Raw genomic sequence first — 16780 nt, 5'->3', positions numbered from 1 at the left:
CAGGAGCTCAGTTCAAATGAGCTTGACATTATTAAAATTTTAATGCCCAGTTTTCATAGCTGAATGAATATTTAAAGGGTATGTCCTGGGTTTAAGTTATGATGATGAAGAAATTAATGGAATGTCTTGTTTAATGCATTGGTACATGTTGATGCAAGAAAAAAAAAAGTGGTGTTCAGAAAAAAGAAAGAAAGGCAATGTTTGGGTATAATTAGACAGAAGAGGGAAGTGTCGGTGATGCATTAATCGTGAGGATAAGAGCTTGCTGGATGGCTCTCAGTGGAGTTCCTACAGGAAATATTTCTTATTGGGGTGGGGGAGGAAATGGGGCGTGGCCATAGACCAGCAGCAGAGCTAGCCCTGGAAGTGACAGATCAGAAGAAAATTCCCATTAGCCTTGAAATATCGCCCTATCTGTCCATTTGTTTGGCACAACAAAATCGTTAGCCTGCAACAGTAAACTGTTTGCTGGCTGGGGCAGGATCAAAGAGCCTCCTTTGTTCCTCAACCAGGGTGTTTGTTTACTCAGATCAGCTTTGAAGGATGGTATAATCTATCAGGGGTACTCATCACTGTAGTCATTCTGGTATTGTTCATTATCAAAACATAGGACCTGATATTATACAGTGGTGCAAATGGGGAATAGCTCCTTGCAGATCAATGGGTCTGATCCTCAGCTGGTGTAAATCAACATCACTCTATTGACTTTATTGGAGCTATGCCAGTCTACCCTATCTGAAGATTAGGCCTAGCATCGACTGAGATCAGGATAGATGCTCTTTTACACTGGACTTTGCAGAGATTTTTAAAACCTTCCCCTCTTACTCCCTCTGCAACTGAAGAAAGAAGCATTTAGGTGCTTTGGTAACATTCATATGACAAAGGCTCCTATAATTATATAAAAGTAGATGCAAACATCCCCTGGTAGGTGAGAGTGCGCCATTCTCTGGACATGTGATGGGCTTAAACCGGCAGCCTCAATAAGCCCTTCCATCCTGCAAGAGATGAGGACATTCGAGTTAGTGCTCTGAGTCCTGCCACTAAAGGGATACCGTCAAGATCGGATATTTTATAAGAATAAGATTTTCTTGTTTTACTGCTCACCCCTTCAGTAATCAGAGGCCTGATGCTATGCTTTGCTAAGGGGTTTGTCTATGTGCAGTTCTACTGGTTTAATTTAAGGTGTGATTTGAAGTCACAGAGTAATAGGCATGAAGAGGCATATTTCAGTTCAAACCAGGCTTATTTCAGCTTAGCTGAAGTCACTTAGGCCTTGTGTGCATGAGAAAGTTTCCCAGGTTTAACCAAATGTGTGGTTTTAAGTGTGACTCTGTACTGGTGCAGCTTGCATCTACCTCCTAGATGCAGTTCTGTGGGTGGGAATTACGGGAATGCCATGTGCCCAGCCATGCCGTCTATGCCAGGAGGTGGCATACATCAGCCAAGGATTCCTTTGTGTCATGGGAATGGTCAGCTGCCCACTTGTGGTACCCCCTCTTCTGGCCTTGAAAACAACCACCCACCCTTGCCAAGCTCATTCTCAGAAGCAAGCACCCCACGCACCAGGACACAATAACTCAAAGCAGCACCAGACCCGGCCAGAACAACAGATGCGAAACCTGCAGACATATCTCCACTGCTATGATGGTCAATTCCCACCGCAACACACCTTTCAAGATCCATGAGTCTTACACATGCCTTTCACAACATGTGCTGTGCCTTATCCGGTGCATCAAATGCCCCAACAGCAACTATGTGGGGGAAACCAGACACTCGTTACGCTCTCAAATGAACTCACACAGAAAAACGATAAAAGAAAAAACAGCTTAGCACCTAGGGGCGACCATTTTTCACAAAACGATTACTCCATATATGACCTGGCAGTCCTCATCCTCAAAGGAAACCTACACAACACCTTCAACACCAGGCGAAGCCTGGGAGTTTCAATTCGTAGCTCTGCTAGACACTAAAAACCATGGACTCAACAGAGATATTGGTTTGATGACTCATAATAACACTTCTGTAACCCACTAACCCTCCTATGTCCTATAACTGTAGAGGTGTTAATTGGCCACTTCATCTTAAATGGTCTCCTGGAACGTGTGTTTAACCTTCATGCTAAACAGTCTGTCCCACCTTGTAATTAGCTCTGGCACTCTGATTACCTTTTCCAGACCTGAAGAAGAGCTCCTTGTAGCTTGAACGCTTGTCTTGTTCACCAACAGAAGTTGGTCCAAAAAAAGATATTATTTCACCCACCTTGTCTCGCTCACTTAGGGTCTGTCTGTATTGCAGCCAGGCATCTGAATGGCAGTTCCAGTAGACGTACCTGTGCTAGCTGTACTCTAGCTAGCTTGCTAAAAATAGAAGTGAGGATGGGATGGCATGAGCAACAACACCCAAACCTGCCTGGCGCCCCTGGGTATGTTACTCACTCATGCATCACAGTGTCTTCCCCGCTCTTCTTAGACTATGGCTGACATGAGTACATCTACACAAGCTGCCATTCACCATCACCCCCACCCCCTTAGGGTGGCTTTAAGTCCCCTTTGTTCTGCCAGAGTGGTGCAAAGGGGACTTTGCAGGACCAATGTCATGGCCCATTATCTTCTAGCTGTAAATTGAGCAAAAATGGGTCAAGTTTTTGCTTGGCCCTGCAAAGGGACACAATGCGACAGAAGTAAGAGAATGCAAACATGCTATGGGCAGTGGCACTGCCAGCAATGTTAGCCTCCTGAAAGAGGATGGGAAGGCTCAGGGGGAGCCCCAGGTCATGGCTCGCAATGGAGCTGGGCCTGGCATAAAGGAGAGCACATCTTACAAACGGGACAAGGGCATAGAATGTGCTCTCAGAAGGATGTTCTCCAATGGGTGAACAGAATTTTACCTACTGAGTCTGGCAGTGGGTGAAATTGACTTATTAATTTACACTACTCTAATTGCACGTCTGTTAAGCAGTATAGCCATACAAAATACTTACATGTGAGTGAGGGGTTTAGCAGTGGTTCTGATCTCGGTGGCCATGCACAGAAAGCCACAAGCATGGCGGGCCTAATCCTCCAGGGCTGATGATGGCCAAGATCCCATTGAACTCATCTCTGAAATCAATGGGGTTTTTGCCCGTAGAAAATCTGTAGGCTGGAGCTACTGACCCGGTGGCAGATTCACCATTTGGTGCTGGCTTCAGAGGCCAAGAGAGAGAGCTTATAAAATGAAATGCACTATTAGAAGGTGGCCAGGCCTCAGGGTCATGGGTGCAAGCTATGGATCTGAATAGAATAGCATAGAACACAATTGCAGTTTAACTGCAGTGCAGTCGGAATCCTAAAATGAATGGGATTTTGTAATTTACCACTAAGAGCCTGATCCTGCAGTCCCTAACTCTGCCTGAGTAGCTTCATCGGCCTCCAAGGGACTGCTGGCGTGAGCTTGCGTTTTCAGGCTTAGACCTGAAGTAATTTATGCCAGGTAACTGCACAGCTCGATGAGACTGTTTTACAGAATAAGCTGTTCCTTGGCTCTTTCGGAGGTGGATTTGCATATTAACTAGTGGCTTGTTGGGTGACCAGCTCTTGCGAAACAAAGCCGGTGATGTCCCTCTCGCTCTGCAAAATCAGACTTTATTGTTCCAAGCATGTGGTGATATGTTCTTCGAAACGGGCTTAATCCTGCCAGGCACTGAGCACTCCAGTGAGGTGTTGAAAGCCTTCCAGTGCCCATTGGCTTCATTTAGGAGCTGAAGCACTCAACGGTTGAGCCCCCGGCAGTGGAACATTTCAAGGAATAAATCGTAGCATGTTTTGAATTGTAAAGACTTTATATTGATATGAACCAGATCAGCAAGTGCTTCCAACCCAGCGCAAAACACTTTTCAGTTAAGAAGTTTGGGATTTCAAGCCAAAGGTTTCTGTGCATGAACCCGCACTGAACTTAAGGCCCCTCTAGGTTCATCTATATACACGAGACAAGTGGGAAGATGAATCAATAGTTGGATGGATGGATTATAATGTGTTTTATATGATATATAGAAAATACTCTTGGAGTGCAGGGATGGCCAGTAGCAATCATTCTCGGAGGTAGGCGCCAGGGCATTGAGTGATTTGTAAAGGTCAAACCCTTCAAGATATTTTTTTCATATCTCATGCAATCCCATTTCAGATCTTCTCATCTATTTGTGTACACGTCTCTGACACACGTCTCATCTGGGATGGGGAGAATGGAATTAAGAGTCCATGCTAGACAGATAAGGTTTGGGATAGAATAATGTCAGAAACATTCTTCATTACCAGCACTTACCCCCTGGATGCTGCCATGGTATTTTCCATAACTTTTTTATCACATTGCCTTTCACTGGTGTTTAATTAACTGGGGAAGCTCGAACTGTTTTACTTTGCAAGTGAGAATCCACACACTCGCCAGTTTGTCGTAAGGCTGCTGTCAGGCTACTTTCTTCCAATATCATTGCAGTTGTTATTTTTATCATTTAGTTGTAGCTAAAAGATCAGAAAATTGAGGGTCAGATCCTCAGCTGGTGGAAATCGATGTAGCTCTGACAATTTCAAGAGAGCTACAGCAATTCACACCAGCTGAAGATCTGATCCTAAATCTGGTTTTTGTAAAAGGGAAAAGGGTTGGCTTGAATCTGCTGGCACTGACTGCAGGTTCACACTACCGTAATTCCATTCACGTCAGTGGAGTTAGTCCTAACTTACTAGTATAAGTCAGAATAAGGCCCAGAACTTTGCAATCAGATATGAAATACAGTCAAATTGTAAGTTAATTTCCAGTCCTTTCCAACCTTGACATTAAAAAAGTTTATATTTCCTTGGTGCCTTTAATCCTGAAAGATCACTCAGTAGCTATGGGCCCAATGCTACAAACACTTACCAATATGAGTAACTTTGCTCACATGAGTAGCCCTGTTGATTTTAATGGGACTATCCATGGGAGTAAAGTTACTCACATGTACAAGTGCAACGTTGGGCCCTGAATCCCAAAATGCTTTGCACGCTATGGGCTTGCTCGCTAATCCTTAGAGGTGCTGAGCATGCTAGCCCAGATCCAGCAAAGCACTTAGGCACACATAAGTAGTCCCCTGGGCTTCATTCCTGCTGACCTCTGGAGAGCTGTCATTTGCCCACTAGTGAAATGAAGCCGACTCTGTGGGGAGATGTGGTGGCAGTTGCACTGCACCTGTACCATACAACCATTTGGAACAGGAAGTGAAGGTGAATATGCATGTGGTGGAAACTGCAAGGTAGTTACCCAAACATTGGAACTGGTCTTCGATTCTCAGTTAACACCCCAATTCTTGAAAAATGCCATGAGATCTTTAAATAACCACAAGTGATTTTTATAGTAATGACACCGATCTCTTATATAGCAATTTTCTTGTAGATCTCAAAGTGCTTCACAATCGTTATTATATTTCTCCTTGCAGCACCCCTGCAAGGTAGGGTTGTGCCATTATCCCCATTTTGCAGATGGGGAACGGAGATACAAAGAGACTAAGTGACTTGCCCATGGTCACACAGGAAGTCTGTGGCAGAACATGGAATTCAACCCGGCCTCACTATTAGCAGTGAACATACACCCATAAAGCATCAGACAATACATTGTTTCCAAAGGAGAGAGCCTCGTGCCTTATTAACAGCTGGGGCATTGGTTCAGTGCTGTCTTAGAAGGCAGAGGGCTACCTGCTGAACCATCAACTCCACTTCATACAACATCTGAGTGCTCCTGGAGTTCTCTTGAAAAGGCAGGATATAAAGCCCATTGGAGTCAATGGGAATCTTTCATAAATCTCCGTGGGCTCAGGATCAGATCCCAAGCACTGACTTAGCTTGCCTCTGCTCTGCTGTGGGGTCCGTGCTATTTGCTGTGCAACTTTCTGCCTAAATCTGTCTGTCCTGTACCCTCCCGATTAGTCTTTGCCACAACATTGTGTGTTCACATAACTCCAAGTCTCCATTCGATGGATACCTCAAGCTGCAAATTCTCCTAATTGTTCACAAGTCAGACGTGGCTGGAGAGGAAAGAGCTAGCTGTATTGAGGTGATCTATTCTGTGTTAACTGAGGCTATGTTGGGGGAATTGAGGCTTTGATTGTTCTTGAGCAGGGAAAGCTGCTAATTTCCACTTTGTGCATCTACTTCAGGCATGGAAATGACTACTTGTTCACAAGTATCAGAGGGGGAGCCATGTTAGTATGTAGCCACAAAAACAACAAGGAGGCCGGTGGCACCTTCAAGACTAACAGGTTTATTTGGGTATAAGCTTTTGTGGGTAAAAAAACCCCACTTCTTCAGATGCATGGAGTGAAAATTACAGATACAGGCTTGTTACTTGTTCACAGGAAACTATAATAATTATTATACATTATTATAATCATCATCATCATACCTACTTCCTCTTATATAGCACTTTTCATCTGCAGCTCTCAAAGGGCTGTTCCATGAAAGTCAGTAGCATTAGCCCCATTTTAAATATAGAGACACTGAGGCACAGAACAGTAAGAAGTGACTTGCCCAGCAGACTAGTTGGAGAGCTGGGAGTTTCTTGAGCCCCAGGCTAGTACTCTGTCCACTAGGCCACACTGCCTTCCTCTAAGCCTAATAGGCTGTGGAGAATGAAGGGTTTCCCTCCTACTAGGCTTAAAAGTGAAGCTTTGGGCAGAAAAGTGACTAGGTAGAAACGGCACCTTCTTACTTGGCCGATCCGCTCCCCGTGTGCCTTTAAAGCTCTAACTAGCGTCATTAAATCTTTGGTTGATTTGTAAAGTCAAAAGGGACCCCTGAGGTCATCTGCTCTGATGTCCTGCACAATACAGGCCATAGGATTCCACCCAGAGATTTCTGCATTGAGTCCAGCAACTTGGCCCTATACTGCTAGTTAACAGGCTGGTTGCAGCCTAGCTCTGGGTGAGGAAGCTGGATTCTATTCTGTCTCATGCATCATCAACATAATTATTAATCAAATTCCAATAATCTTTTTGTCCTTCCCCTCCTTTCACTCTCGCTCTTTGCGTCCTGTATCAAATCAGTTTAACAGCTGCTTGGGGCAGGGTCTGTCTTTTTTTCTTCTGTGTCTATGCAGCCCCTTGCACAATGGGCCCTCCGTCCCAACTGAGGCCTCTGGACACTATGGCAATAGAAATGCAAATGAATGAGGTGGTGAGCTGGGGAAGAAGAGGGTGGAAGGGACAGAGAGGAAAAGAGAAAATGGAGAGAGATGGAGTCAGTGAGAAATCAGCTGTCTCTCTTTTCCACCATCCATTCCCAAGCGATCCTTCTACATGCTCTAAATTAATTTCAAAGCCAGAGGGAGCAGAAAGGGGAGCAGGATGGGGGAAAGAACCTTAAAAAAAAAAAGCACAATGCAGAGAAGCGTCTGTCCCCTGTCTAATTCCTGCGCTGGCCTGTAGCCGATGGTGCTGTGAAATATACAGCAGCAAGCTCTGACATTTCATTTCTGCAGAGAATTGGAAAAGGGCTTGCTGTAATTCATCGCTTCTTGTAACTCAAACCCTTTCTGACAGGAGTACCTGCACTGTCTTTTAACAGTGGCACCACTGCTGCTATAATTGGACATGAAAAATGATGTCGTGTTTGGACGTGCAGGGGAGGATTCAGCTGGGGGCTAGGTGGGGCGAGTCGTGGGCTAAAGTGGGATGGCAGGGGCTGGTTCTGGCTGGTATTTAAGGTGTCAGTATTAGCAATGTGGGGGATGGGAATGGCTGGGGGGCATCTGCCTGGGGACCCATGTATGCAGAAGTGTTAGCAGCACCTGCAGTGCAATCTCTTTGTTGGGACTGAAGCTGCCAGGTGGGAAGGATCATGGGAGACAGGAAGCTTTACTCAGAATGGTACTATGGGAGGTTATTTGTATGAGCAAGGTAAAAACTCCCAAATCACCCGTCTGTCTGTTTACATGTTTTATTTATTAAAGGGCCCGATGCTCCCCTCCTGTAATGGAGCCAGATCAAATGGGCATGGGAGTCAGAAAACAGCAGCATCCACAGAAGTCCCAACTCAGGTGGGGAAACTGAGGCACAGGGCACTGACATGACTTGCCTGAGGACAAGTCAGAGGCAGAGCTGGGAATACTCCTTGGGTCTCCTGCATGGAGAAAGTTGGGAATAAAGCCTGCAATAAAGAGGATTGCACTGTGTGAGATACAGCGGCCTGTAATATGCAGGCATTCAAGCGCAATGTTCCTGGATGAGGAAAGGTGGTCCAGTGGTTAGAGCGATTGCTTCAGGCCTGGGTTCAATTCCCTTTCCTCCCACAGACTTCTTGTGCAACCTTAGGCAAGTCATTTAGTCTCTCTGCACCTCAGTCCCCATCTACAACAAAGCCTTGTCATGACAGCACTGCAGAGTGGCAGCCCAGAGCAGCCAGTGGGGTCAGACTAGCCGATCACTAGGGTCCCTTCTGGCCTTAAACTCGATGCATCTGTAAAAGGGGCATAAAAGCACTGCCCTAATTCACAGGGATTTGGTGAGGAGAAGTACATTGAAGACTGTGAGACACGCAGGTGCTGCTTATTTGGGGCCATATAAGTACCAAAAATAGACAGATTGTAAGAGCAAAAAGAACAAGGAGTACTTGTGGCACCTTAGAGACTAACAAATTTATCTGGGCATAAGCTTTCGTGGGCTAAAGCCCACTTCATCAGATTCATGTAGGATCAGTAGGAAGATACATATACACAGAGAACATGAAAAAATGGGTGTTGCGATACCAACTCTAACGAGACTAATCAATTAAGGTGGACTATTATAAGCAGGAGGAAAAAAAAACTTTTGTAGTGATAATCAGGATGGAGGTCCTTTCTTGCCTTAAAATCAGTGAATCAGATTAAAGGGAGCCATTCTGTTTTTGAAATATATAGCTGAACGAGTTTGGGATAAATCCATGTGTTTACTAGTCTGTGGTAAGTTCCCGGGTGAAATTAAATCATTTCTTTCACTAGTGTCAGCCTAACAAGAATCATCTAGAATAAAGAGCCACAAACATTGCTGTACACTAAAGCATGGGCAAAGGCGAATTGGACGAGTAGTATTAATAGGTCATTTCCATCCCTAATCCTTGTGGTCCAGTGATTCTATAAATGCTGCTGCTCTGTGTCATTAGAACAGAACAGCCACAATGGGTCAGACCAATGGGTCCATCTATCCCAGTGTCCTGTCTTTTGACAGTGGCCGGTGCCAGATGCTTCAGAGGGAATGAACAGAACAGGGCAATTTAGATCCATCCTCTGTCATCTAGCTTCCTCATTTTACGTAGTTCCCTTAATGTGGTTGGTTTCTTTGATATTTTCCCCACAACAGAGATGTTAAATTTAATTACATCCTGGTGGCTAGTACTGAGAAGTTCAGTTGTATCACCTCTTGGACCAGATCCTGTGCACCACTGATATATCAAGAATTGCCCCTCCCTTTATGTGTTCCAGGACTACCTGTTCCAAGGAGTAGTCATTTATGGTGTCTAGAAATCTTCTCTCTTCATCCCGTCCTCAGGTGACATGTCCCCAGTCAATATGGGGATAGATGAAATCTCCCATTATTGTGTTTTCAGACTAACACCAAGTACTCCTTTTCTTTTTGTAGTACAATTGGTGTCATTATTTCATTTGATTGTAAGCTTTCTTTCACATATAGTGCCTCTCCCCAACTAGGGCAACCTACTCTGCCATTCCTGTATATTTGGTACCCTTGTATTATCATGCCATTGATTCGCCGTTGTATTCCACCACGTTTACGTGATGCCTTTTATATCAATATCCTCATTTCATGCCAGGCACTCTAGTTCATCCATCTTAGTATTTAGACTTCTGGTATTTGTATATAAGCACTTGTACATGTTGTCAGTGTTCAGTTGTTTGCCTTTGTGTGTTATACTTAAATGGGACTTTTACACTTGATTGTTCCTCACTAGCTCCTATCTGTTCTTTACCAACTTCTTTCCTATAATCAGTAAAGGCAGCTGTTAATTGGATTAACAACATTACGGTTCTTCTTTTCTCCTGTGCTGGAGGTTTCTTTTCCTGCTCAGCACCATGATCCCTCTGCCGTTCAGCACAGTGAATCCCAGTTGAAATCTCATGTTTGATTAGGACACAAAATTCCCCTGCCACTGTGCCCACTTCTGGCACGGAGCTGTCGGGACGCAGGTTGCATTTCAAAGGATTTTTGCCTGGGAGGTGGGGGCGTTATCAATAAACACAGTACCAACTGACCAGGATGTTGTGGGGCAGATGGAGAGGGGTGAAACGGAACCTGAATCTCATCTGTATCTTTGAAGGGAAATGTGATGGGCTAGTGAGATGTCCGTGGAAAACTCTGGGTAACTCATCTGTGCTGTCTGATGGCTTCTGGCAGTCTCGTGGTTACATGAGTGTTGTAGGGAGGTCCTGCTGGCACTATATTCCTATATCCAATTTTCAGAGTAGTAGCCGTGTTAGTTTGTATTCGCAAAAAGAAAAGGAGGACTTGTGGCACCTTAGAGACTAACAAATTTATTTGAGCATAAGCTTTCGTGAGCTACAGCTCACTTCATCGGATGCATTCAGTGGAAAAAATGAATATCCAATTTTACACTGATTATCCATGGGCATCATTCCATTAACTTCAACGGAGTTACTCCCCACCCACACTAGTATAAGTGGGTAGAAAACTAGACCCATTTGGATCCTGTTGGATTCAGATACCAACTGGACGTTCCCAGCTCATGCCCGCCAATGTCATATGCTAAATGGAAATGTCTGATCTGATCATCTACAAACTTTTGAGAATCTCAGATCCAGGCTTCAAGGCCCAGAACCTCTCCAGCTGTAACCCAAGGGATGTGATGTGAGCCTAGAGGGCCACAAGATCTCCCCTGAAAAGCACCCCACACATTCCAGGCCCATGGAAGATGCTCCAAGAGGGCCCCACAGAGTGACCTGGGGGATGGGAGTTGAAGGACCCAGGCTTCCACCTCTGGATCTGCACCCCTCCCTTTTCATGATAGGAGGCAGCACAAGTTAATAAAATTGATCTAATATACTCTTCCCCTTACATTCTATGGGCTCCCCTCCTTTAGAGGGCTCAGTGAACAGCTGTGTCATGTACCCCATGTGCTAGCTGTGAGCGGACTCCATGTTTCTAAAACTGGATCTCTAGTAAGACAGCTCATTGCAGAGGTGCTGCAACTGCAGCTAGCATTCCAGCCATGTGCACACAGACTAGCTTCCTGGGGCCCCCTCCAAACTCTTCCCTCCTGCAACTTGTGCTCCTCCCTCCAAGTTCACTGCAGGTTGTTACAACATGGAGAGCCATGGAAGTATGTCTCCTGAAGGTACCATGCTCTCCAGGGGTCAATAAAGCCAACCAATAGGTACAGAGACAAGGGGGCTCCATGAAGATGCCTCTTGCCACCGACAGACCCCCCCCTGAGATCCCTGGATTAGGATCTGGACTGAGGCTTCCTCCCCAGAAAAGCCTGTCTCCATCTCTCTCCCCAGATAGACACTGCGTAGGAAACTCTGAGTGATGCACCTCTCTGAATTCCCTTTCTTCTAGGCAGGTTATTCCCTCATTAGGGAAGGGCCCCTCTGCCTGTTCCCCCCCTCCTCTAGCCCTAAGCTGCCTCCCTGCTCCCAGACTTTCTCCACAAGAAGAAAGTTTTATGATGGAGAGAGGGAACTCAATTATTTCGCTCTCAATGTGTCTCCCTATAATTGGTGTCTTTCATGTCAAGATGATCTCAATTTGTATTATGGGCTCCGTGCACATAGCACTTTCTCTTTGGTCTATAAAGAAATTGTCAAGTGCATAAATCATAGTGCACATTAAATTACACTATCCTTTTACTTATTAATTTCCCCAGTTTTTTCCCCTCCAATGGATGCTTCTTCCCTCCCTCTTTCTCTCCTCTGCCCACTGCCTCTTCTCTCTTCCTCCCTTCCACTCTCTCTCCACCCCTGCCTGATTGCCCATTTTCAGAAAGTAGTGACCAGTGGGGTCAGTTTCCCTCATCATTGTCCGGTACTCTGACTCTTTCCCTACACCTCTTGCAGTTGATCACATCAGACCCTTCTCCCAGGATGATGGGAAGGAGTTTTCACTCCAGCTGTCATGGCTTTCCAAGAGCCCACAGTTGAATTGGCAGGTGTCTTTAGATTGATGTCAGTGGGCTTTGGATCAGTCCCAACTTGGAATGTGTCACTGATGTTGTGTAGTGCACTGTTCAATCAGGTCTTCCTCTAGTGACTAGCCGCACCAACTGTAACAACTTACTACCCTTAAAGCCAGTCTTGTACAGCTGAAGTAGTAGAGGCCTGTGATTTGGCTGTTGAAGATCCTGGGTTCAGTCCCAGCTAATATGTCAGTATATGTGGCCAAGGTTACTCACAATTCCAAAACCAGAGAATGGCTAATGACAGTGTAAACCCCCAGGGCCAAATTCTGCTGCTAGTTTTGCTGGTTCAAATCCCTTGACTTCACTGGCCTCGCATGGGCATAAGAGAAGGCAGACATTGTCCTCTAGGGTCTAGAGGCATTGAGCTGCAAGACAGACCTCTCTTCTGTTGAATGTGAATGTGATAATAACTGTAGTCTCTTTATGTCTAAGTACATTTCCCCCTCGAGACAACAATGCAGCAGGATCCTCTAGGCCCTCCATCATGTTAACCTACTTGTCAGCCACTTTGATAGCTTTTTAATACTAAATATGTTTGCGGAGCAATTAGAATAAATCTAGACAGTTATGAAATACTTTCGAAAGCGGGGCCGGGGGGGGGGCAGGGGGAGCCAACTTTGCTGTTCAACCGAGACTAAGCAAAAATAATGGAGGAGGGAATCAACCTGGCTGGACTGCAAGGTAAAAGGAGACCAGGGCAGGTTAGAGTAAAGGGCTATGGAGGTCCTAAATATATAACTACTCAAGTCACTGGTGGGTGGAGTGGCAAGAATTGGGAGTGCTAGCCATATAAGATACAAACAAGGGAGCGTGCTGTATATCCCTCTTACAAGGTCAGATGATTTAGCATTAACATGTTTGATGCTAGCAAAATCTCTCTCGCTCTGCCACAGTCTGTGCAAAAGAGGAAGGAAGTGGCAGCAGCTGTTTGTAGCAGAGCCTTTAGGAGGAATTCTGGCCATCTCAGAAATCCTCCTTTGTTCTCCCTGGGAGCAAAAAGCTACAGTAGCAGTCCTGCTACTGTTACAGTAGGTTCTTCTCTGGGCCTGACTGGGGACCTCTGCTGGCCAGGTGCAGGGTATGAAGGGCTCACCTCACCCCCCACCCATCAGGCCTTCACCAGCGCTGCACCCCCCAGCCACATGGTTGTTGGCCCCTAGTCGGGAAGTAAGGGAGCGAGGGGTTCCTTCCCCATCTCCCAACCCCAGCCTTATTACTTCCTTCTCTTAACTGTTTGCATTCTTGTTGCCTGCTCTTAAATAGCCACTGTGTTCTGCATATGCAGAAAACCCTGCTGCTAAAAGAAGCATGCTAAAAACCCAATGGCACGAGTAGGCGATCTGTGGGCTCCGTTGTTAATTGTACTTCTCTCTCTGTTTTTCCTTGCAGATGAACAGACCAATCCAGGTGAAGCCAGCGGACAGCGAAAGCCGAGGAGGTAGTTGACTACATTGCTCTCAGCCACTGCGCTAAGTTTAATTGTTGTCTCTGGCTTCTCTCAGACAATGCGCTGATCAATTAGCAGCGTAATCACTGCCAAAGAAATTCCCTCTGCAGCAAAGATTCTCTTTATTAAATCTCCTTTCTTTCGTCTCACTTTCCTCATATTCAATTATTATTTGATTTTAAAAGGCAGGCAGGTGCCAGCAATTGCCTGGGAAACAAATAACTGCCTTGTTAAGAAATGAAGCATCAGGCACTGACTTATCAAAGTTTAACAGCATTGACAGCAACTTGTCTCTTGCAGACCGTGTGCTACCATTAGGCCAAACTGCAACGATGGTTCAGTTGGGTTAGAACACTGTGTCTCCAGCCCTCATGTTTCACTGTGGTGACTAAACGTGGCTGGAAGCTTCTCTGCCTTTGGAGAAAGCAAACTTACTCTAAGATATTTCCTGCACCTGTACCAGTATAGCCTGATGAACATACCATCTAAACTAGATTCTCATCTCAGTGACATGGAGTTACTCTGGATTTGCACACGAGTAACTGAGATTAGAATCTGCCCCTGGCCCATATCCAAGTCCCTTATTTAGTGACCACTCAGTGGGTCATCCCAAATGGGTTGCCTCCATTAGGTAGTTTTCAAACAAAATTGTGTTGGAAAGCTTGGAGATGCTTCATTGGGCTTCCCTAAAACAGGAAGTTGTCTGTCAAATGTGGTCCCAGTACAGATTTCATTGTATACAGAAGGGTTATGTAGGCCAAGGACTCTTTGTTATTCAGTGTTATGTATTTATCAGACTCTATGGTATGGCTAAATCTCTCTGTTTCTATCTACATGATGGTTTCTTCCTACTCCAGTCAAATCTCTTCCTATTCCTTTTATTGAAATAAGAGGTTCATATTGTTGATCACACTACCAATAAGGGTCTCAAGGACAGCTTGCATAGTGCATGCTACTGATTATAGAATCAATATCAGTGTCTGAATAGGCCAGAGTTTTCTGTTAATAATAATCTGATTCTTCTCTGGGTAAAAACTCTTTGGCCATTTTTCATTAATGTGAATTGCCTCTTTCTATGGGCAACGATTGAATTATCCAGCAACAGTTGTCTAAAGTGAATGAAGCACATCACAGTAAAAGAACAGAAGTTATGTTCTTTTTAGTCAAAAGATGGAGAGATCCAGTGGTTTGATCAAATACAACCAGTGGCTGAAATTCACTGGTGGCTGGATTCAACTGGAAGGCATAGATGACAACCTGGCATTATGAAATGGTGGAACTGGTGGGTTGACAGAGATTCCATAAGATTGGTTATCTTATGGTGTAATTGTGTCAGATGGGAGTCTCTGGAATAGCTCCACTACTGTGTAATCAAATTCAGGGATCAACCTTGCACTATTGGAGTCTGAGGGGCTACTCCTATGAACAAAGCAAGATTTGGAAATGGCATATTCCAATGGTATCGATTAGGAATGGCCGTGTCCCATTTCTTTCATTCGGCAAAAGCAAATTTAAAAACCATTGTTCAGATCCTCAGCTAGTGTAGAACAATGGAATGTCATGGTTTTCAATGGAGATATGTCGATTTATGCCCCCGCTAACGATCTGGGCCCATATCTCCATCTGAATTGGCATGCCCAGGGCACTTGTCAAATGATGACCTCCTGGGTCAGCTGCGTTGCAGACAGCTGGGGCCAGATGCACATTCCAGCACAGCCCAAGATGACAGCGTGTGTGAAGGGGTGGTCTTTTGTCTGCTTAATTAGACACATCAAAAAATAATAATTAGGCCAGCCAGTTTGCTTAGTGTCTCCAAATCACTCCCTTTTATGCAGATTGCTAATAGCAGACACATGCCTGGCTTTCTAGAATGGGTTTTAAGCCTCTCTTGCCAGCAGCTGCTTTCAAGAAAGTGGGTTTGAACTGCAAAGTGCATCGGTGGCTGTTTAAATCATCTTTACCCATCACACCGACAATTGCCTCCCCACTGTATTTTTAGCTAATTATCTCCCCTCTCCCATCCACTATCCTTGTTTATTGTGTCTCTCTGCCAGGATAATAAGATGGGGCTCAAGCATTTGGCATTGAAATGAAAGCCATGTTGTCCAAATTCCCCACTGACAAGCTGCTTCTGGGCTAGGGAAGTTGCAGGACAACATGACTCAAAGGCAACTATGGGGGAAAAGAACAATTGGCACGCAAGGGAGGCATTGTATGAAAACTTAGACTCCTTGTGAGCCCACTGGTTAAAGCAGACACAGCAAACAGAATGCTAAAGAGGAGTCCCTGTATCTTAGCCGCACATCAAAAGGCATCATTAGGGCTGCAAGATAAAGGTCAACTTCAGTAACAAAGAAACTTAAGTTATAGCTATAATACACAGCCTGTGTGCCCTGTTTGAAGAGGAGAGGGACTGGCTCTAACCCACAGCTGTATAGCAAAAGCCCCTGACTTTCCCAAAGTCCACCAGATACACATGACACTCCTTTTTCCCCCCGCCTCTGGGGAAGTGTTTGGTGCCCTGTCATAGCATAGCATCCTAAGAGAGAACAAAGTGCTGTTTTACCAGGTAGTTCACCGTGATGCCTTTACTGAAGGCGATCCCTGTGAAATGAGGTCTTGTTCTCTGTTGTGATGGACACATGAGTTCAGATCAAATAAGAAGCCCCACATTTCCCCCAATCCTTCACCCTAAAATTGAAACAAACCTGAGCCCAGAATCTACTCCGAGAGAGGAAGAAGTCTGGTTCATATCATACTGCATCGGTTTTGCATTTTTCACTCCAACCTCTGTGCCTTTTTGTTTTCCTTTCCTTTATTTGGATGTGTTTAAAAACACTCCCATTAAAATATTTTGGCGTCTGGTTTGGAAGATGACAGCACTTTTCAGTACTCTCTGTTATTTTCATTAGCCCTAAGTGCCCATCAAATTAGAAATACATGATTTTTTAAATTATATTTTTCTTGGGAAAGCAATGGTTTAAATTAAAGGGGGAAAGTGTTTTGCAAATTTCACAAGAGTTTTAAGAAATTCCTGAAATTCAGAATTTAATAGAGTGTGGAATCCTTTCTACAGAATTCTTAGTGAGGGGTCAAATAACTTATTGAAAGGTTATCATTTTTATTACATTCTCTATCAGGTTTTATCCAG

General features: G+C 44.8%; 1 protein-coding gene across 15 annotated transcripts in view; it reads left to right on the top strand.

Annotated features, from left to right (window-relative positions):
- The window catches only part of CELF4 (CUGBP Elav-like family member 4), a 904974-nt gene that overhangs the window by 470862 nt on the left and 417332 nt on the right, over positions 1-16780 (top strand). For all 15 annotated transcript variants that reach the window (XR_006281574.1, XR_005293071.2, XR_005293072.2 and 12 more), the window contains exon 3: positions 13572-13620. Coding sequence is in view for 12 of the 15 variants with exons in the window: in XM_043515021.1 (XP_043370956.1) it covers positions 13572-13620 (49 nt within the window). In the remaining 3 variants the exon portion in view is untranslated. The remainder of the gene's footprint in view (positions 1-13571; positions 13621-16780) is intronic.

The sequence above is a fragment of the Dermochelys coriacea genome, chromosome 5 (assembly GCF_009764565.3).
Source record: "Dermochelys coriacea isolate rDerCor1 chromosome 5, rDerCor1.pri.v4, whole genome shotgun sequence".
In the NCBI taxonomy this organism is placed as follows: Eukaryota; Metazoa; Chordata; order Testudines; family Dermochelyidae; genus Dermochelys; species Dermochelys coriacea.
This window is presented reverse-complemented; position numbering and strand designations above follow the sequence as displayed.